Below are 21,789 nucleotides of genomic sequence, written 5' to 3' on the forward strand. Positions count from 1 at the left end.
CATGGTGGCGGGCGCCTGTAATCCCAGCTACTCGGGAGGCTGAGGCAGGATAATCACTTGAACCCAGGAGGCGGAGGTTGCAGTGAGCTGAGGTCGAGCTACTGCACTCCAGCCTGAGCGACAGAGCAAGATGCCGTCTCAAAAAAAAAGAAGAGGTAGGAAACTTGATCAGACTAGTGACCATAGAAGTGATGGGAAAGGTAAAGAACTACCTTCTGGGAAGGCCCTCAGAGTAGGTGGTTTCATAGAAAATGAAATAAAGCATTCTAGTTTGTCTGTGATATTATCATAACCTAATAAACTGGGCAGGAAGGGCATAATACAAGGAAACTTGGACAGATCTCATTTATAAAAGAGGTACAATTCTTGTCAATAAAATCCTGAAACACCAAGTAGAGACTTATTAAATGAATGTGCATGAAACCAAATATGATTTATTCTAGCAGAGTAATGATAACTTAAATTTAAGAAATCTATGAGTTCATTATATTTACAGAATAGAAGAGGCTGGGTGCAGTGGCTCACGCCTATAATCCCAGCACTTTGAGAAGCTGAGGCAGGTAGATCACTTGAGGTCAGGAGTTTGAGACCAGCCTGGCCAACATGATGAAACCTACCTCTACTAAAAATACAAAAAATTAGCAGGTGTGGTGGCATGCACCTGTAGTCCCAGCTACTCGGGAGGCTGAGGTGGGAGAATCACTGGAACCTGGGAGGCAGAGGTTGCAGTGAGCCGAGATCACATCACTGCACTGCAGCCTGGGCGACAGTGTGAGACTTCATCTCAAAAAAAAAAAGATACAATAAAAGAGAAAAGTTTCATAATCTTCTTGACAAAGGCTGAAAATTCTAAAAATGTATTATTATTATCTGTTTTTTAGATGGGGTCGCACTCTGTCCCCAGGGTAGAGTGCAGTGGCACAATTATAGCTCACTGCAGCTTTGAACTCTTGGGCTCAAGTGATCCTCCCACCTCAGCCTTCTGAGTGGCTGGCACGCACCCCTACTCCTAGCGAATTTTTTTTGAACTTTTTTTTTTTTTAGAGATGAGGTCTTGCTGTGTTGCTCAGGCTGGTCTCAAACTCCTGGCTTCAAAGTGATCGTCTCATCTTGGCCTCCCAAAGTGCTGGGATTATAGACATGAGCCACCATGTCCAGCCAATATTCTTATTTTCCTCTTCTATAACACAAAAGATGTCATAAGATACACACTATTCTGTAATCTGTTTTTGAAAAACTTAATGTGTCATGGAAATCTTTCCATATTAGTTCATAGAGTGTGTCTTCATTCTTTCTTATGGCTGTATAATATGCCATTTTGTGGGTATGCCATAGCAGTACATAAACATAATATTCATGAAGCTATCGGTTGATGTCTTTAAAAAAGTTTTTTAAACTTTTAATTTAAAAGTATTTATTTTTGGCTGGGTGCAGTGGCTCACACCTGTAATCCTAGCACTTTCAGAGGCCAAGGCCAGCGATCACTTGAGGCCAAGAATTTGAGACCAGCCTGAGCAACATGGCAAAACCCCGTCTCTACAAAAAATACCAAAAAAGTAACTTAGCCAAGCGTGGTGGCATGAGCCTGTAGTCCCAGTTACTCAGGAGGCTGAGGTGGATCACCTGAGCCTGGTAGGTCAAGGCTGCAGTGAGTGGAGATTGCACCACTGTACTCCATCCTGGGTGACAGAGTAAGACCCTGTCTCAAAAACAAAACAAAAAACAAACAAACAAAAAACAAAACCCAAAACCCCAAAAGTACTCAATTTTGCTTATAATGTAATATTTAACTAAATTTTTAAAAAAATTCACACTGAAGCAAAAGTCTCTTGGCTATTCCTAATCCCTGTCCCCTCCTAAGAACTAATTTTTGTTATTAGTTTGATTATCTGCCCCTTGCTGGCTAATATTCCCATTGATTGGAAATGTAACTCCCAGCTGCAATGTTAGTTTGGAAACTAGAGTCTCATCAATGGCTCTTAGTTACACATGGAAGCTAGAAATTCTCTCTTCCTTTTTCTGTCTGTACAAATTCCATTCATATCTCTTTTGTTAACTTTGTCTCATCATCTTCAGCCTGCTTTATGGTTGTCCAAATATTTAGATTGAACCAGATAAAATTGCTATTTTGGTAGGTAAAAAGCAGTTGATTATCAGCAGTTAAATGTGGTTCAACCTAATAGTTTTAAAGTCTAATCCATTTATGTGTCTAGTTCTCCTCAAGGGCAGGGGCCAGAACACATGTTTGTATAATCCCTTCCAAGATCTAGAATTGACTGGTCAGATCAAAAGCACTTAGTAAATTCCTGTTGACTGATGAAGCTAAGCTGTCCCCAAGGCAGGCAGAGTTGTGATCTACTAAGTCTTACCAGGTTGATCTCTAAGATGGTTTTTGTAGCCTCCCTCTTCTCTGAAATGTAATTGGGTCCCCACCACCATAAATGACTTGCATCTTTGTCACACTTTAGGGAAGTGGGGAGGACCACTTAATCTTTGGAAAATTTTGCCCCTTGGCTACTATTGAGCCGCTTGGAGGGGTTTGTTTAGGTCTGCAGAGAGTGGGATACGTGTGCCCAGTAAAGTTTTTTTGAATGAGGGAAAAGCTTTATATTAGCCGAGGACACAAAGACCCTTCAGAGCAAGTGGAGTTGGTGGCCTAGGAGTTCACACTTGATTCTATGAATCGTGACTTCCGACCAGTGCATATCCAAAATAATTTAAGATTTGCCCTGAGGTTGCCAACTTTTAATTTTGCCAAATAAGTACATTTAAAATAAGTATGTAATTATGTACTTTTAATAGTTAATATGTGTTCATGGTACAGTATTTAAAATGTCCAAAAGGATATACAGCAAATGAAATGAGTCTCATACTTCCTCTCTAGTTGCTTAAAACTATTCAGTTCCCCTTCCAGGAGGCAAACCAGGTTACTTGATCCTCCTTCCCGAGATAGCCTACGCATTTAAAAACAAGTATGACTGTATTGGCTCTCTCCCTTCCCCCACATAAATGGTAGTGCATTCAAATACTGTTTGACATCTTGAGTTTGCTCCTACATTTCTTAGAGATCTTTAAAAATCAATACATTAAAAAAATTAAAATCAATACATAAAGCTGCCTTATTCTTTTTGAAGGCTGTGTAATATTAGGAAGGGTATTAAAAACAAACAGTTGTTACCGTCTTAACTTAAAAGGTATATTTAAATAGTAAAAGAAAGAATGCGATTTCAAGCGGGGCGTGGTGGCTCATGCTTGTAATCCCAGCAATTTGCGAGGCTGAGGCAGGAGGATACTTGAGCCCAGGTGTTCAAGACCAGCCTGGGCAACATAGTGAGACTCCACCTCTACAAAAAAAATGACAAAAGATTAGCTGGGCCTGGTGGTATGAGCCTGCAGTCCCAGCAACTCTGGTGGCTGAGGTGAGGGATCACTTGAGGTAAGGAGTTCAAAGCTGTAGTGTGCCATGGTGGTACCACCGTACTCCAGCCTGGGCAACAGAGCGAGGCCCTGTCTCAAAAAAAAAAAAAAAAAGTGATTTCCGTGTGAAGAAGATTTCCTGCCTTAGTCCAAGGACCCTGTGTGAGAAAACTGTTGCTAGAGATAGTAAACCATTAAAGAAAGTGGTTTAAGGCCAGGCGCAGTGGCTCACGCCTGTAATCCCAGCACTTTGGGAGGCCGAGGCGGGCGGATCACGAGGTCAGGAGATCGAGATCATCCTGGCTAACATGGTGAAACCCCGACTTTACTAAAAATACAAAAAAATTAGCCGGGCGTGGTGGTGGGCACCTGTGGGCCTAGCTACTTGGGAGGCTGAGGCAGGAGAATGGCATGAACCCAGGAGGCGGAGCTTGCAGTGAGCTGAGATCAGGCCACTGCACTCCATCCTGGGCGACAGAGCGAGACTCCGTCTCAAAAAAAAAAAATGGTTTGAATAGGAATGTGTTAGGACAGATTGTGTTGTTTTAGAGAGGTTTACTAGCTTCAGGTAGGCTGAATGAATGAGAGGGTAAGAGATACATAATTGCCATATTGATATCCTTCTCCCCATTTTGCAGAGAGAAGTGGATTTAGGGAATCCTCACTTGTCTCCTACAGTTGTACTATTTCATTTGTCAGATCAGACAATTAGCCAGTCTGCTGTCAAGATGTCTTGTATTTATAGCAGCTGTCAGTTGGATTGGAGTAGGAAGACTAGTTCCAGGGCTGTTTATGTCTTTTGTTAATATTTTTGAGCAATTAAGGTACGCATAGTAGCAATTAGGAATTATGGAAAACATACCTTTCCAGTCCTCTGTGAGGAATACACACATGAAGTGATGGGGCCCTGAACTTGAGGAGTGAAATTGGAATAGGTTGCTGAAGTCTGAGAATGTTGGAATTAAAAAACTGACAGAATACATGACCTTTGGGAAGAATAAGAAGAGTGGAATTCATTTGCTAAACATTTATTGAGTACCTAGTATGTGCAAAGTACTGTGATACGTTACTAACGCCAAGCAAACTGCCTTAGAGGGTGCTAGTGTAGGGCTGAAAAGTACACAGTATACAGACACAAGAAAGCAGGCCTGTTCATTTAGGTAGCATGTGTTTATTAGGACAGCACTGTACTAGGTGCTGGATATAAGAAAGGAAGGAAATGGTACAAACCAGGTTGCAGGGAGAAAATACGGATAGAATGTAAACTTTGTCAGTCTCGAATAGCTATTTGATTAATATAAGTGTTTTCAGAGAAAACTCCATATAATATTTTATTTATTTTAACCATTTATTTTTTGGAATGAGCAGTACCTTTATATAGTTGAAATAAAAAAGTATTATAAGGTATACTGCAAAAGTCTCCCTCCTATTTTGCCCCTCCCCACCTCTTATCCAGATCTCTCTCTTGTATCAGGAATAAATGCTGGAAAAATAAACCAGCCTGAGTATTTTAACCACAGAAGGATTTAAGGTAGGGAATTGGGTACTACGTTGCTGGAAGGGCTAGAAGAGTGGGACTCAAGGAGGCTGCCCTTAGGGTATCATCTTGAAAGGCCCACAATTGTAGCTGTGATCTGGAGGTCAGGAAATCACTACTGGCACTGCCATCTGCACCACTGCTGCCTGACATGCATGAAGCTGATGATTAGACATTAGGCTCTGACTATTGCAGAGCAGCAGCAGCAGCAGCAGCAACAACATCTGGGAGCTTGTGAGAGCTCTTAGGCCCCAGCTTGGCATACTGAATCAGAATCTTCATTTCAACAAGATACCCTGATGATTTACATGTATGTGGAAGCTTGATAGGCCTTGTGCTGGACCTGGCCACTAACCCAAGGGTTTTTACGACCTTGGCCACCAGTTGTAAGGAAGTCAGGGAAATGTAGTTGTTGATTTTCCCAACTCTCAGTCTAGAAAGAAGGTTAAATGGAGGTTGAAAGAAACCATCTACTGAGCTGGCCACACTTTTCCACAAGCAACCTTTGTTGTTTCTTGGGCATCCTTCCAAATACTTTATGCATATATAAGCATATGTGAATACATATCCTTCTTTCTCTTCTTTAAAAAAATAAGTCAGGTGTGGTGCTCATGCCTGTAATTCCAGCATTTGGGGAGGCTGAAGTGGGCAGATAGCTTGAGCCCAGGAGTTTGAGACCAGCTTGGGCAACATAACAGAACTCCGTCTCTACAATAAATACAAAAATTAGCCCTGTATGGTGGTGTGTGCCTGTAGTTTCAACTACTTGGGAGGCTAAGGCTGGAGGGACACTTGAGCTGGGGAGAGGGAGGTTGCAGTGAGCTGAGATCATGCCACTGCACATCAGCCTGGGTGACAGAGTGAGACCCTGTCTCAATCAATCAATCAATCAATCAATAAAACAAAGCAATAGCTTAGCATATACAGTGTTCTGCATCATATAACTGTATATCTTAGAAGAGCTTTCCATATCTTGACAGATAAAATCATCTTGTTCTTTTTAATAACTGTGTAGTATAAGGCCAGGCGCGGTGGCTCATGCCTGTAATGCTAGCGCTTTGGGAGGCTGAGGTGGGCAGATCATGAGGTCAAGAGATCGAGACCATCCTGGCCAACATGGTGAAACCCCATCTACTAAAAATATAAAAATTAGCCAGGCGTGGTGGCGGGCGCCTGTAATCCCAGATACTCGGGAAGCTGAGGCAGGAGAATCTCTCGAACCATGGAATTGGAGGTTACAGTGAGCAGAGATCGCACCACTGTACTCCAGCCTAGCGACAGAGCGAGACCCTGTCTCAAACAAACAAACAAAAAACCCTCTGCATAGTATTCCATTATATTGCTTACAAAATGCTTAAAATTGAGACTGTCTGATACAGTCTGGGTTGCATGGTCATTCTGATTTATTGGCACACGTAAAATCTGATCTAGTTGTTAAATGTTTTCTTCTTGCCTCTTGTGTGCTCATGTCTTTTGTGTATGTCATCTTGTTTAATCCACAGTACAACCCAGTGTGCTTCTTCCACTTTACATGAGGGAACTCAGGCTCTGAAAGTTTAATTTAATAGTTTATAAACTGGCCGGGCATGGTGGTTCACCATTGTAATCTCAGCATTTTGGGAGGCTAAGGTGGGCAGATCACCTAAGGCCAGGAGTTTGAGACCAGCCTGGTCAACATGGTGAAACCCCATCTCTACTAAACATACAAAAATTAGCCGGGCATGGTGGCAGGCGCCTATAATCCCCACTACCCAGAAGGCTGAGGCAGGGAGAGTCACTTGAACCCAGGAGGTTACAGTGAGCCAAGATCACACCACTGCATTCTAGCCAGGGTGACAGAGCGAGACTCTGTCTCAAAAATAAAATAAAATAAAATAGTTCATAAAATAAGGAATATGCAGGTTGGGATTTGGATCTCAGGTCTATTACCCTCCCTAATTTGTGATTTGACCCAATTACATGGAGTCTCTAAACGGTAGGCCTGGTAACCTTCTCCTTTGGGAATAGGTTTGGAAATGTACCATTATGGATATTTGGATATTTGGGGTGGGTATTAAAGGAATGCCAATTTTTTTTTTTTTTTTTTTTTTTTTCCTGACTTAGGTATCCAGCTCACATAGAAGACATTGACTACGAGGAAGGAAAAGTACTCATCCATTTCAAGCGCTGGAACCATCGTTATGATGAGTGGTTCTGCTGGGACAGTCCTTATTTACGCCCTTTAGAGAAAATACAACTGAGGAAAGAGGGCTTGCATGAAGAGGATGGATCTTCTGTGAGTAAGAAATCTGGGAAGTTCTGTAGTATGCAAGGTCAGCCATTGGGCTGTTTGTGTTTCAATCTTTGATGTTCAGTAGCAGCTGGGGACCAGTTCTTATTTAGGCCTATAGTTATAACCCTGAGATCTCGATGACACCTGGGGCTCTTGAAGAATCCCAATTTTTTTGTTTGTTTGTCTGTTTGTTTTTTGAGACAGAGTCTCGCTGTCTGTTTGTTTTTTGAGACAGTCTCGCTCTGTTGCCCAGGCTAGAGTGTAGTGGTGCAATCTCTGCTCACTGCAACCTCCACCTCTTGGGTTCAAGCGATTCTCATGCCTCAGCCTCCCTAGTAGCTGGGATTACAGGTGCCCACCATGGCTAATTTTTGTATTTTTAGTAGACACAAAAATATCTACTAACCCAAGGGTTTTTACTACATTGGGTTTTGCTGCATTGGCCAGGCTGGTCTCAAACTCCTGACCAATTTTACAGCACTATATCCCTAACTTCTAGAACACCGCCTGGCACATAGATCTTCTGATCTTTTGTTAAGCTGTCTGATCTTTTGTTAAGTGATCATTTCGGCCAGGTGCGGTGGCTCATACCTGTAATCCCAGCACTTTGGGAGGCGGAGGCGGAGGCGGGTGAATCACAAGATCAGGAGTTTGAGACCAGCCTGGCCAACATGGTGAAACCCCGCCTCTACTAAAAACATGAAAAATTAGCTGGGTGTAGTGGAGGGTGCCTGTAATCCCAGCTACTCAGGAGGCTGAGGCAGGAGAATCACTTGAACCCAGTAGGCAGAGATTGCAGTGAGCCAAGATGATCACGCCACTGCACTGCAGCCCAGGTGACAGAGTGAGACTCCATCTCAAAAAGAAAAGAAAGTGATCATTCCATGTAGAGCATTATGCTAGTCTCATATGCAAGGTCTTTCTTTTTCTTTTGAGACAGGGTCTTGCTCTGTTGCCCAGACTGGAATGCAGTGGTGCGATCATGGCTCACTGCAGCCTCAATCTCAGGCTGAAGCGATCTTTCCACTTCACCTTCCCGAGTAGCTGGGACCATAGGCCCACCACACCCGGCTAATTTTTAAATTTTTTTATACAGACAGTGTCTCACATTGTTGCCCAGGCTGGTCTTGAACTCCTGGGCTCAAGCAGTCCTCCCACCTTGGTCTCCCAAAGTGCTAGGATTATAGGGGTAAGCTCGTCATGCAAAGTCTTTTATAAGCCCTCAAAGGACTTGGAATTGATTGGACTGTATTCCATTTTTCTCAATTTTATCTCTATGCCTGGAGCTTTTACTGACTTCAAAACGCAGTATGAAGTATTAGTTTTAAGATTTTTTTGTTTTGTTTTGTTTTAAGCAATGAAAGCACACATTTACTGAAATGAAAGTACACTCCATAGAGTGGAAGCGGGCTCGAGTAAGTAGCTCAAGAGCCATGTTTTTGTTTGTTTGTTTTTGAGACGGAGTCTTGCTCTGTCGCTCAGGCTGGAGTGCAATGGCTCGATCTCAGCTCACTGCAACCTCCGTCTCCTGGGTTCAAGCGATTCCCTTGCCTCAGCTCCCGAATAGCTGGGACTGCAGGTGCGTGCCAGCATACCTGGCTAATTTTTTGTAGTTTTAGTAGAGACAGGTTTCATTGTTAGCTACAATGGTCTTGATCTCCTGACCTCATGATCTGCCTGCCTCGGCCTCCCAGAGTGCTGGGATTACAGGTGTTAGCCACTGCGCCCGGCCTGTTTTCTTGTTTTTTTAAAGAGACGTTTTCTTGCTCTGTCGCCCAGTCTGTAGTGCAGTGGTGCAGTCTTTGCTCAATGTAGCCTTGACCTCTTGGGCTCAAGCAATCCTCCTTCCTCAGCCTCCTGAGTACCTGGGACTATAGGCATGTACCACTGTGCCTGGCTAAATAAATTTTTTTTTTTTTGTAGAGACAAGGTCTTATTATGTTGCCCAGGCTAGTCTTAAACTCCTGGCCTTAAGGGATTTTTCTGTCAAAGAAGGAAGGTCCTTTGTACCTCCCAAAGTCCTGGCAGTTTAGGCACGTGCCCTTGTGCCTGGCCAGTTTTAAGGTTTTTAAACAGGCATTGAGACATCTATAATGGTCCTGCCACTTTTAGATCTGACTCAGCCCTGCCTTCTATTTTCTTTTTCTTATCTTTTTTTTTTTGAGACAGTCTCACTCTATTGCCAAGGCTAGAGTGCAGTGGCATGATCTTGGCTCACTGCAACCTCTGTCTTCCAGGTTCAAGCGATTCTCAAGTCTTAGCCTTCTGAGTAGCTGGGACTACAGGTTCATCCAACCACACCTGGCTAATTTTTGTATTTTTAGTGGAGGTGGGATTTCATCATGTTGGCCAGACTCCTGACCTCAGGTGATCCACCTGCCCCAGCCTCCCAAAGTGCTGGGATTACAGGCACAAGCCACTGTGTCTGGCTTATTTTCTATTTTAACCCTATTAGGGAACTTAAACTCTTGCTGGCCTTTTTTTTTCTTTTTCCCAATTAAGGATTATTCAGTATTGTTCCATTTGACTTTTCAGTGTTCATTCTACAATTTTTTTTTTTTTTTTTTTGAGGCAGAGTATCACTGTGTCACCCAGCCTGGAGTGCAATGGCATGATCTCAGCTCACTGCAACCTCCACCTCCTGGGTTCAAGTGATTCTCCTACCTCAGCCTTCTGAGAAGCTGGGATTACAGGCAGCTGCCACCACACCGGCTAATTTTTGTATTTTTAGTAGAGAAGGGATTTCACCATGTTGGCCAGGCTGTTCTCTACCTCCTGATCTCAGGTGATCCGCCCACCTCGACCTCCCAGAGTGCTGGGATTACAGGTGTGAGCCACTGTGCCTGGCCCATTGTGCAAAATTTATCAGTGCAAACTGTGTGCTGGGAAAAGTGTATAAAATATTAAAGGTGAATGGTTGCTTTCCTTGGCTAAAGTCCCTTTAGAAGTGTAGGTGGCATTACATGCTGCTTCCCTGAGTATGAAGTAGCCTCATAATCTTCTAACTCCTATACTGGATGTATATCCTAGTAGTCCTGGCCTCTTAGACTCATTTTCAGAATGTATGTTGATTAGGGTGGAATTATCATCAGTGCTGGGCCGTGCCTGCCCAGACCTCTTGGGCTTATTGAGGTCTTGTGTCCCAGCCCTTTTGTTTTGACTCTTGTCTTAGTCTTTTTTGTGTTGCTATAATAGAATATCTGAGACTAGGTAATTTATAAAGAAAAGAGGTTTGTTTAGCTCACAATTCTGCAGGCCGGGAAGTACAAGTGCATGGCACTGTCTTCTAGCATTGGCTTTCATGCTGTGTCATACATGGTGGAAGGTCAAAGAGAGAGACAAGTGTGAAGAGAGGGACCAAACAGGGGGAGGAGCCTTGCTTTATAACAACTTGCTTTCTTGGGAATGAATCCATTCCCAGGAGAGCGAGAAGTCACTCCTGTGAGACAGCATTAATCTGTTCATGAGGGATTTGCCACCATGACCCAAACACCTCTCATAGGCCCCATCTCCAACTCTGCTGCCCTGAAAACATTAACTTTCAGCAAGGACAAATGACACCGAAATTATAGCAACTCCTGGTGTTGAACATCAGAAATGTCTTCCTCCATCCCAATAGCTACTTTCCTTTCTCACTCCCTTATCAATCCCAGCCTCTTTTATGAGATCTGGTACAGTGTATGTCCTGTGAAATTAGGTTGGTAACAGGATTTTTTTTTTTTTTTATGTTTTTTAGGAATTTCAAATAAATGAGCAGGTCCTTGCTTGCTGGTCTGATTGTCGTTTTTACCCGGCCAAAGTCACTGCTGTTAACAAGGATGGTAAGGCATTTGAGTTGTAGTTGTTTTTACTCATGACTTAGGTGGTGGTGGTGGTGGGGGATGTTTGTAATGTTAGAGCTTGATAGTATATTTTCAGTATTTCTTTACTGCCTAGGTATCTGCTTTATTCAAGTTAATCACTATGTCAGGAGTTGGGAAGAAATTATAAGTGTAAAGAAAACTGGGCAAAAAAGGTAGTTTGACTTTTTACCCCCTAATTTTCAGTCATTGTTTTCTAAAACAGTCACAGTTCATCTATCACTCTTCCTGGAAGTATGCAGGTACTTGCTGTCTAGGAGTTCCTAATATAATTGATGAGATAGCCCTGAATATTTGTGAATAGCCTAGAAATTAAATGAACACTAACAAACTTTAAAAAATGTGCTTTCTTGATGCAAGGTGATTGAGGTGGTCTGTAACATTGGAGTTGGCTAGTGGAAACTGGGATGCCGGAAGTTAGAGCACTGAGTTGGGTTTCTTTTGCCAGAGCTGAACGTGTGAAGAGACAGAATGGGAAACTTGACTAATAGAGGCTCATTTTGCTAGTAAAAGGGCAGGCAAAGAGTTTTGAGGATAATATATATGGTCAGAATCCTGGCACCTGGAGAATAGAGTCTAGGTCCCAGTGATACCATTGTAAGCACATTCCACCAGGGTATGTGTGGTCTCCATGATCTCTGAAGTGAATGTTTAGGGAAGTCAGACCTCTTGATGCCACTGTAGGGTTGACTCTTAGGCCAGTCTGAATTTTCATTTGATGAAGTTATTCAGGTATTTATTGATAGTCTGCTAACTGCTGGGCCTCAGGCTGACCAAGTTTTGTCTGAGAATGATTTTTTTTCTCGTTCTTTTTTGAGACAGAGTCTTGCTCTGTTGCCCAGGCTGGAGTACAGTGGTGCCAGCTCAGCTCACTGCAGCCTCCATCTCCTGGGTTCAAGCAATTCTTGAAAAAGGATCTTCCTGCCTCAGCCTCCCGAGTAGCTGGGATTACCGATGTACACCATGGTCAGCTAAATTTTGTATCTTTAGTAGAGACGGGGTTTTGCTAGGTTGCCCAGGCTGGTCTCATGTGATCTACCCACCTCAGCCTCCCAAAATATTGGGATTATAGGTGTGAGCCACCATATCCAGCCGCAACTTTTTAGAGAAGTATTTTTCAGGCCAAGCACCATGGCTCGTGCCTGTAATCCCAGCAGTTTGGGAGGCTGTGGTGGGAGGATCAGTTGAGGCCAGGAATTTGAGACCAGCCTGGGCAACACAGTGAGACCTCATCTCACTATGAAAAAATTAGATGAGGGTGGTGGCATGTTCCTGTAGTCCTAGCTACTCGCAGGGCTGAGGTGGGAAGATCCTTTGAGCCCAGGAGTTTGAGGCTGCAGCAGGCTATGAGAGTGTCATTGTACTCCAGCCTGGGCAGCAGAATGAGACTGTCTCTTTTAAAAAAAAAAAAAAAAAAAAAATTATTTTTGGTTGTGCTTCCTCCATAAACTAAAATTGTAGGAGGGAGAGTCTCGAGGCTATGGTAGTTCCTAAAATGGTCATTTGCAATGCTAATATATTGTTTCTGAGGCTCCATATTCTGTCCAGTGAAATTTAGTTAACTGAAGGACATGAAAATGAATGGAAATTTCTGCCAAAACCTGTTTTCCTGAGGTTCTTGGGTCTGAAGTCCTGTATTACGCTGACACACTGCCTGGTTTTGGGACTAACTGGAAGAGGGAGAAGAGGATATGGGAGAGGGGCAATCCTGAAACAGGAAGTTAGTGGGACAGGCCGGGTGGTACTATTGGCCACCCAGATTGTGAAGGAAAGCTAGCCTTTGTAGGAGCTCAGATATATGTCTGATTTGGAGATGAAGATAATTAATGCCTCTAAGAGGGGTGGGAAGATGTGTTGGTGGAGGCAATGAAGGCTTAGTAATCTACTGTTTAGATCTAATACCTACAGAGCCCAGAGCTTGGCATCATGGAGTAAAACAAAAGAAGACCTGCTTCAAGGTAGAATGAAGTAGGTGCTGAAATAGAGCTACCAGGAGAAGGCAGGGCAGGATGGTGCAGGTTAATCATGGTAGGCACCTGTCTCTATAAGGTTTTGTGTTTGTGTGTGGGATGGGTCAGAAACCCTTTGAAATAATTATTTCAAAAATGTTAGGTTTGGATTAGTGCTAATGATCAGTTTCTGCTTCATCACGATTCACTGTGGGATTACTTGTGGGATTGGGAGCGACAATGCTAGTCTCTCTTTTCTCTCTTTCCCTGGTCTTTTCTGCTGTGCCTCAGGTTCATCCGTAGCAGTGACCACCAGCTTAATGGCTCTGTGAGGAGCTGCTCTGCTGGCAAGGCAGCACGTTTATTTCCTGTAAATGTCACTTATGTCTTGTTGGTGCTGCCAGGAGGAGGCAGGGGATATAGTGAAGTCACGCCTTGTAGATTTATGTTTAGAAGGGTTGGTGTGATTTTCTTGCCACTCTTAATCTCCTTGGATGTTTTGCTAAGGCTGATTGTTGATCTGGCTGGTGGGTGGGGACTCTAGCCAGAGTGGAAGTGGCAGCTGCTGGCACTGAGGAGTCTGGCATGATTGAATCAGAACTAAATAACAACTTTAGTTTCTTAAGGGAGTCTGTTAGCACTTGGAAAATAGGGCATTTAATGCCATATTATTTAGCTTTTTTCACTTGGAATGGTTCTTCAGCAGTGGAGATTAAGCATTATTTAGTGTGAAGGCAGTGGCAGTTGGTAGTCTTGTTAGACTCTCAGTCTATGTTGTTGTAAAAGACAGTAAAAGATGGGTTTCTACTTTCAGGGAATCTTTGTTTGGAAGCCATCTCTGGTGGGCTGACCTCACCTCTTTGCTGGGGCTGCTTAGCTTCCCCCTCCCTTTTTTTTTTTGTTTGTGACAGAATCTTGCTCTGTTGCCCAGGCTGGAGTGCAATGGCGCAATCTCTGCTCACCGCAACCTCTGCCTCCTGGGTTCAAGCGATTCTTCTGCCTCAGCCTCCTGAGCAGCTGGGACTACAGGCACATGCCACACCACACTTGGCTAATTTATGTGTATTTAAGGTTTCAAATGTACTTTATTTCTTCAGTAATGGCATATCTTAATGGGTACAAGTGCTTTAACTTGGCATCAATTATGAGCTGCTGTTTGAACAATTCATTATTACACCAGCTGGTGTGATTACTGTTCTCTCCATTTTGGGGGGTGACTCTGCCAATAGGGGACAGGCTCCATTCTATTCTGATTTGTGTTGTTACATATGTCCATAGAGCAATACAGAAAGTGGCTCCACTAGCTAATACAGTATTACCATATTTGTCATGAAAATCAGGTGTACGTTTCTGGTGGCTCTGCCATCATTGTTTGCTGAATGCTTCGAACTTGGAGATGACTTTGTTTTTGACCAAGGGAAACGTCCTGAAGGTGAAGATAGAACTGCAGCAATGAAGCTGCTGCTTTAAATTTTGCATTTTTAGTAGAGACGAAGTTTCACCATATTGACCAGGCTGGTCTGGATCTCCTGACCTCAAATGATCCACCTGCTTCAGCCTCCCGAAGCTCCCCTTTTTTTCACAGGGGAAATAGCAGAGTCAATTGTCTGTCAGGGCTTTCTGCTCCCAGTAGTATACAACTCTGCTCTGTAAGTGATTTTCTTTAAGGAAACTACTTTTTAGGTTACCATTTATGACAAAATGGGGAATTGTTCCTTTCTGTTGATCTGTGGTTCTTTAATTTGAATGAGCAGGTAAATCAGTTCCTTCTTCCTAAAAACTATGCATATTTTTGGGTCATGTCCCCTACCTACCCCGCCAGTTCAGTCTCTGGGGCAGTGACTGAAGTCTGCATTTATAACAGGAGATGCTATGGAAATGATCTTGTTTCTAGAGTCTCTGGCTGAAGCAGCTCTTATTTTTTGTTTTCTTCATGCTGTAACTGATTCTACATTTGAAATGTGGGGAGGTTGATACTATGTGAACAGCTTTGTAGAAAGAGAAAAGGAAGATTTAGGCCCACACATGCAGGTGCTAACTTGGCTGTTTTCTTCTTCTGGGGGAAGAAGGAATTTGTGCTTCCCGCCCCCCCTGCCCCCCCCCCCCCCTTTTTTTTTTGCCCTAAGATAAAAGATGTCAATGTCTGGCCAGGCGCAGTGGCTCATGCCTGTAATCCCAGCACTTTGTGGGGCCAGGGCAGTGGATCACCTGAGGTCAGGAGTTGGAGACCAGCCTGGCCAACATGGTGAAACCTAATTTCTACTAAAAATATGAAAATTAGCCAGGCGTGGTGACACATGCCTGTAGTCCTAGCTACTCAGGAGGCTGAGACAGGAGAATCACTTGAACTTAGGAGGTGGAAGTTCCAGTGAGCCGAGATAGCGCTATACTGCACTCTAGCTTGGGCAACAGAGCGAGACTTGTCTCCAAACAAAAAAAGAAAAAAAAAGGTTGTCAATGTGCTGTGCTTCCCTTTTAGGGTGACTTGGTGGTATTGATCCCTTGGTCTGTGATAGGCCCTGTGCTAGGTTGTTTCCGTATCTTATCATATTTAGTCTTTACACAAACATGGAAAGGTTATTGCCATTAACCCCATTCTTTTTTTTTTTTTTTTTGAGGCGGAGTCTCGCTCTGTCGCCTGGGCTGGAGTGCAGTGACCGGATCTCAGCTCACTGCAAGCTCCGCCTCCTGGGTTTATGCCATTCTCCTGCCTCAGCCTCCCCAGTAGCTGGGACTACAGGCGCCCGCCAACTCACCCGGCTAGTTTTTTGTATTTTTTAGTAGAGACGGGGTTTCACCGTGTTAGCCAGGATGGTCTCGATCTCCTGACCTCGTGATCCACCCGTCTTGGCCTCCCAAAGTGCTGGGATTACAGGCTTGAGCCACCGCGCCCGGCCCAACCCCATTCTTATTTTGCAGATGAGGAACTAAGCTCACAGGGGGAAACTGCTTTAGGTTATAAAGCGCTTGGATGGTAGAGCTGAGATCTGCATGGAGGTCTGTGGTTCTCCAGAGTCCCTAAACTGTGGTTCCCACAGTACCAGGCTGCCTCTTTGGAGCAGGGTTGGCCTAAGAGGGCAGGTGTTGTCAATTAGGTCCAAGTGTTCCCTGATAGAATGTGAGAGTGGATGTAGTGGTCTGCACTTTCTGGAGCCTAGTGTTGTCTTGAGAACCATGGTTAGGAGACGGGGTCTGGTCCCAGTTCCTGCTCAGTGATTATGGGTGTTCACTGCCTTTGCTCTGGACTCTTTTGAGCAGTTAGAAGTCAAAGAGGGAATGGAAATAGATGAGTGTTGTATTGGCCACAGAACCTAAACCCAATATGTAAAATTGCTAAGAAGAAAATACTTAGAGGGAGGGGAAGGCGTGCCCGCAGACATATGCACATCCTCAGTCCTCAACAATCTGTGGAAGCCTAAGGACTTCAAGAAAATTTTTTTTGTTGTTGTTGTTTTCTGAGATGGAGCCTCGCTGTGTCACCCAGGCTGGAGTACAGTGGCTTGATCTCAGCTCACTGCAACCTCTGCCTCCTGGGTTCAAGTGATTCTCCTGCCTTAGCCTCCCGACTAGCTGGGATTACAGGTGCATGCCACCATGCCTGGCTGATTTTTATATTTTTAGTAGAGCTGGGGTTTCATCATGTTGGTCAGGCTGGTCTTGAACTCCTGACCTCATGATCTGCCTACCTCAGCCTCCCAAAGTGCTGGGATTATAGGCATGAGCCACCGTACCCGACCTGACTAGTCTTTTTTTTTTTTTTTAAGGGCCGATCTGGGCGTGGTGGCTGACGCCTGTAATCCTAGCACTTTGGGAGGTGGAGGCGGGTGGATCACCTGAGGTCAGGAGTTCAAGACCAGTCTGACCAACATGGTAAAAGCCGTCTCTACTAAAAATACAAAAAATTAGCCGGGCATGGTGGTGTGCACCTGTAATCCCAGCTACTTGGGAGGCTGAGACAGGAGAATCACTTGAACCCAGGAGGTGGAGATTGCAGTGAGCCGAGATCATGCCACTGCCACTGGACTCCAGCCTGGGTGACAGAGTGAGACTCATCTCCAAAAAAAAAAAAAAAAGACTAGTCAAAAGCAGTTGTGAGGAGGAGGGAAAGAGTAGAATAAGAAGTTTGATCTGTAACTGACTGTGAACAATCAATTGAGATAACTCACTACTTTCAGACCAGCCTGAGAAAACATGTTTGAAAACCCTCTGTTTTCCTTCTGTGGCATTCTGGAATAATCTGACTTCCGAAGAGTGAATGAGATAGAAAAGAAGCCCTGGACGCTGGGCATGATGGCTCACATCTGTAATTCCAGTGCTTTTGGAAGTCAAGGTGGCAGGATTGTTTGAGGCCAGGAGTTTGAGACCAGCCTGGGTAACATAGACCCCCATGCCCTGCTATCTCTACTAAAAATTAAAAAATAAAAAATTGGCTGGACATGTTGGTGCATGCCTATAGTCCCAGCCACTTGTGAGGCAGAGACAGTAGGATTGCTTGAGCCCAGGAGTTTGAGGCTGCAGTGAGCTAGGATCATACCACTACACTTCAGGATGGGTGACAAAGACCCTGTCTTTTTTTTTTTTTTGAGACAGTCTTGCTCTGTCGCCCAGGCTGGAGTACAATTGCACAATCTTGGCTCACTACAACCTTTGCCTCCCAGGTTCAAGTGATTCTCCTGCCTCAGCCTCTCGAGTAGCTGGGATTACAGGCACCCACCATCATGCCCGGCTAATTTTTATATTTTTGTAGAGATGGATTTCACCACTTTGGCCAGGCTGGTCTTGAACTCCTGACCTCAGGTGATCCACTGGCCTCGGCCTCCCAAAGTGCTGGGGTTACAGGCGTGAGCCACCACGCCCGGCCGATGAAGACCCTGTTTCTAAGAAAAAAAGTGGCCCTGGAATATTAGTTGTGGTAGATTTCATGAGCAACAGAAATCTGTCCAATCCAAAATCACCCTTGTATTATCCCTATGTCTTTGGTCCTAGAGAACATGAGCTTGTTATGCATCTCTAGTTTTGTTCTTAGAACCTTCTACTATTACTGACTGCTATAGGATTGTCTGCAATGCTGAGTCCTTAACCCTCAGAGGGGCAAGGCCAGGAAGCTTTGTTTCATCTTAAAGTCTAAGGACAAAAGCTTCTCAAGGGAATCTGAGGCAGGTAGCCCTTCTGTGAAGTTAGAGCAGATAGAACAGGATACACTTACTTTGAGTTCCTTCATTTACATGTTTGTTAGGTAGTGTTTGTGGTCACAGGAGAACAACTAGTCACCTATGGGAGGATTCCATGGGAAGACAATCTTTTAGTAATATACATGAAACCATTAAAGCAAAATTTTGCCCTCTCTGTTGTTCATTATTGTCTCTGAATTATTGAAGCCCAAGTTGGGCTGTGTTTAGCATGATTAAAGGGGAAAGTTTCAAGGTGATCCTTGGTAATCCTTTGGAAGTTAAAAGGATCAAAGACCAAGATATATCTAAGGATAGTCGTCCCTAGCACCTTTGGCCGTAGTTTGGGTCATTTCAGAGTGGCTGGTGCTACTCTGGGTCTGTGGTTTGGAATTAGGTTGAGGAGCCTGAGCAACAGGCAGTGTGGGGTGCTGGGAAAAAATTGGTCAGAGGTCAGTAGACAGGCTTGGATTCCAGTGATAGCTGTCTCAGACTTAATCGTGGAACTCAGGTTCCTTTTATGTAAGTCCTCCTTCTGGAATCTGCCATCAGGAGTAAGCTTCAAAATTAACTCCAAATAGCTGAAAATGTTGGACTGTTAGGTAACGTTACTTAATATTGACTTTTGGATGTTGGAAATGCCTGTAAAAACGACAATTTTCATTTTGATGTAACTGATGCTGAACTAACTTTGTTAATAAAATAGTTGAAAATATAGTCTTGGGTGACTTGTCGGCACACATAATATTTAAGATTTCAAGATAACTGGAGTCTTAAAACTCCCATCCCCCCATCTCTGTCCCTGGACTTGCCAGAGTTGCACCATGGTTGCTTGAGAAGGGTCTGTTTAGAATTCCATAGCATTGTTTATCATAACTCCTTTGCTTGCCAACACCCTCACAATATAGGCAGGGAAAAACAGGAACGGAGACCTTTGTTGTAAGTACTTGTAAGTCATTGCTGAACTGCCTGTGTAGATAATTGTTTATGCTCTTATCCTTTTATGCTCTAATCCTTTTATCATAGCCTGTTCATCTAATTGGTGGTGTCATGTAATTGCTGATGTTTTAACCCAACCAGGCATAACTATATATCCTTTTATGTTGTTTGCTAGCCAGTTTCTTTTTTTAAATATTTTTAATTTTTTTTAATTTTTAATTTTTGTGGGTACATAAGTAGGTGTATGTATTTATGAGTTACATGAGATATCTTGATACAGGTATGCAATGTGTAATAATCACATCAGGGTAAGTGGGAGTATATATCACTCCAAGCATTTATCCTTTGTTACGAACAATCCAATTATGTAGTTATTTTATTTTATTTTATTTTATTTTTAGACAGAGTTTCACTCTGTCACCCAGGCTGGAGTGCAGTGGTATGATCTTGGCTCACTGCAACCTCCACTTCCTGGGTTCAGGCGATTCTCTTGCCTCAGCCTCCTGAGTAGCTGGGATAACAGGTGCCCACTACCGTACCTGGCTGATGTTTTTTGCATTTTTTCAGTAGAGACAGGGTTTCACCATATTGGACAGAGTGGTCTTGAACTCCTGACCTCAAGTGATCCACCTGCCTCGGCTTCCCAAAATGCTGGGATTACAGGTGTGAGCCACCACGCCTGGCCAAGTTATTTTAAAATGTACAATTATTTTTTACTATAGTCACCTTGTTGTGCTAGCAACCTAGGTCTTATTCATTCTTTCTAACATTTTTGTACCCCTTAACCATCGACATTTTCCCCCACCCCTACCTACTACCCTTCCTAGCCTCTGGTAACCATCCTTCTACTGTCTATTTCCATGAGTTCAATTGTTTTAATTTTTAGCTCCTACAAATAAGTGAGAACATTGAATTTTGTCTATGTCTTGCTAGCTAGTTTCTTTATGTATTGGTGACACCTGTGACAAATAATCACCTTTATTTTGTAATTACCAGGAATAAAGGTCAGTAGGTAATTACTAATTGTCTATGGCAGTGGTTCTCAGACTTTGGTGTACATCAGAATCACCTGGAGGACTTGTTAAAAACGCATATTCCTGTCCCCCGTTCCCAGTTGCTGATTCAGTGTATCTGAGATGGGACTGGTAACTTGCATTTCTAATGAGTTCCCAGGAGTTACTCATGCTTCTGCTGTGGGACCACACTTTGAGAAGCACTGGTCTACTCTGAGGCAGGTACTGTGTGTGGAAGAAAGTGGTCTAAGATGTGGTCTCTGGCCTTGAAAAGCCTGCTTTTGAGTTGCGATCTGTACTTATATGAAGGTAGACCTAAGTTTGAAGCTCTGTAGGCTGGTGCCAAATGAGCCTAAGAAGTTCAGATCAGGAGGTAATCATTAGTAGCTGAAAAGCCAGGAAGCTGTTACAGAACTGTTGTGGGTATTTGAGCCGGGCACTTAAAGATCATGGAATGGCACATTCCCAGAAGGAAAACAGTTTAATACAGATATGGAGATAGAAGTGTCACTGGCAGTTTCAGTGGGCAGCTTGTCACTTTGAGTTGGTGGGTATTGGATGGTGGTAATGAGAAATAAGGTTTGGAAAATTATTGGGCTCAGATTGTGTTGGACGTTGAATACTTTTGCACTTCATTTGGTACCCGTGATTAGCCATTGACTAGGCCCTGTTGAGGACTGGCAGTGGAGGGGTGTGGGAAGAGAATGTACCGGAAGGAGAGAACCAGGCCTTAACTTTGTTGTTGCATTCTTTGGCTCCCAGACCTCAGGGTTTTTTGCAGGGGTTGGGGGAATTGGTTCTAAACAGAGAAAAACCTGTTTACTAGTGGAAACCATTATGTGATTACCAATGGTTTACTGAATCTGGACAAGATTAACTGTGATTATTATTTTAAATCCCTGGGGCAAAAATGGGTGGGGCATGAATTGGTTCTAAGATGCAAAATTTGAAAGTGTTGTTTGGGTGCGACTAATGAGAACTTCTGTAATTGGACACCTTATTTGGGAAGATAAGATTATTTGGGTTTCCAGCTTAAGGTTTTTAGCAGGGAGGGATCTTTATTGAATAATTTTTTTTCTATTGGGAAAAAACTAACAGTGTAACAAAAAAAACTAACAATGTAGCAGCAAGCATTTTGTGTTTTGGCCAAGTCTCTATTTTAAAACATTGTATCATGAAGATAATTCAAATGGATTTTGAGATGTGGAAATAGAACACATCTCTAGAAACACAATACCTTTAGCAGAATGATGTGGCTTTTTTTGTTGTTGTTGTCGTCGGAGACGGAGTCTTGCTCTGTTGTCCAGGCTGGAGTGCAATGGCAGGATCTCGGCTCACCACAACCTCTGCCTCCCCGGTTCAAGTGAATCTCCTGCCTTAGCCTCCCAAGTAGCTGGGATTACAGGCGCCTGCCACCAAGCGTGACTAATTTTTTGTATTTTTTTTTTTTTTTGAGACGGAGTCTCGCTCTGTTGCCCAGGCTGGAGTAAAGTGGCGCGATCTCGGCCCACTGCAAGCTCCGCCTCCTGGGTTTACGCCATTCTCCTGCCTCAGCCTCCCGAGTAGCTGGGACTACAGGCGCCCGCCACCGCGCCCGGCTAGTTTTTTGTATTTTTTAGTAGAGATGGGGTTTC

The 21,789-nt window shown here is 43.7% G+C and overlaps 1 protein-coding gene across 2 annotated transcripts in view; it reads left to right on the top strand.

The window, feature by feature from the left end:
• PHF20 (PHD finger protein 20) overlaps positions 1 to 21,789 on the top strand; it is a 189,067-nt gene that overhangs the window by 71,649 nt on the left and 95,629 nt on the right. For both annotated transcript variants that reach the window (XM_017886648.1, XM_017886649.1), the window contains 2 exons: positions 7,058 to 7,229; positions 10,963 to 11,047. In XM_017886648.1, coding sequence (XP_017742137.1) covers positions 7,058 to 7,229; positions 10,963 to 11,047 — 257 coding nt within the window. The remainder of the gene's footprint in view (positions 1 to 7,057; positions 7,230 to 10,962; positions 11,048 to 21,789) is intronic.

Source organism: Rhinopithecus bieti, unplaced genomic scaffold, assembly GCF_001698545.2.
Source record: "Rhinopithecus bieti isolate Rb0 unplaced genomic scaffold, ASM169854v2 scaffold_15197, whole genome shotgun sequence".
Classification (NCBI taxonomy): Eukaryota; Metazoa; Chordata; class Mammalia; order Primates; family Cercopithecidae; genus Rhinopithecus; species Rhinopithecus bieti.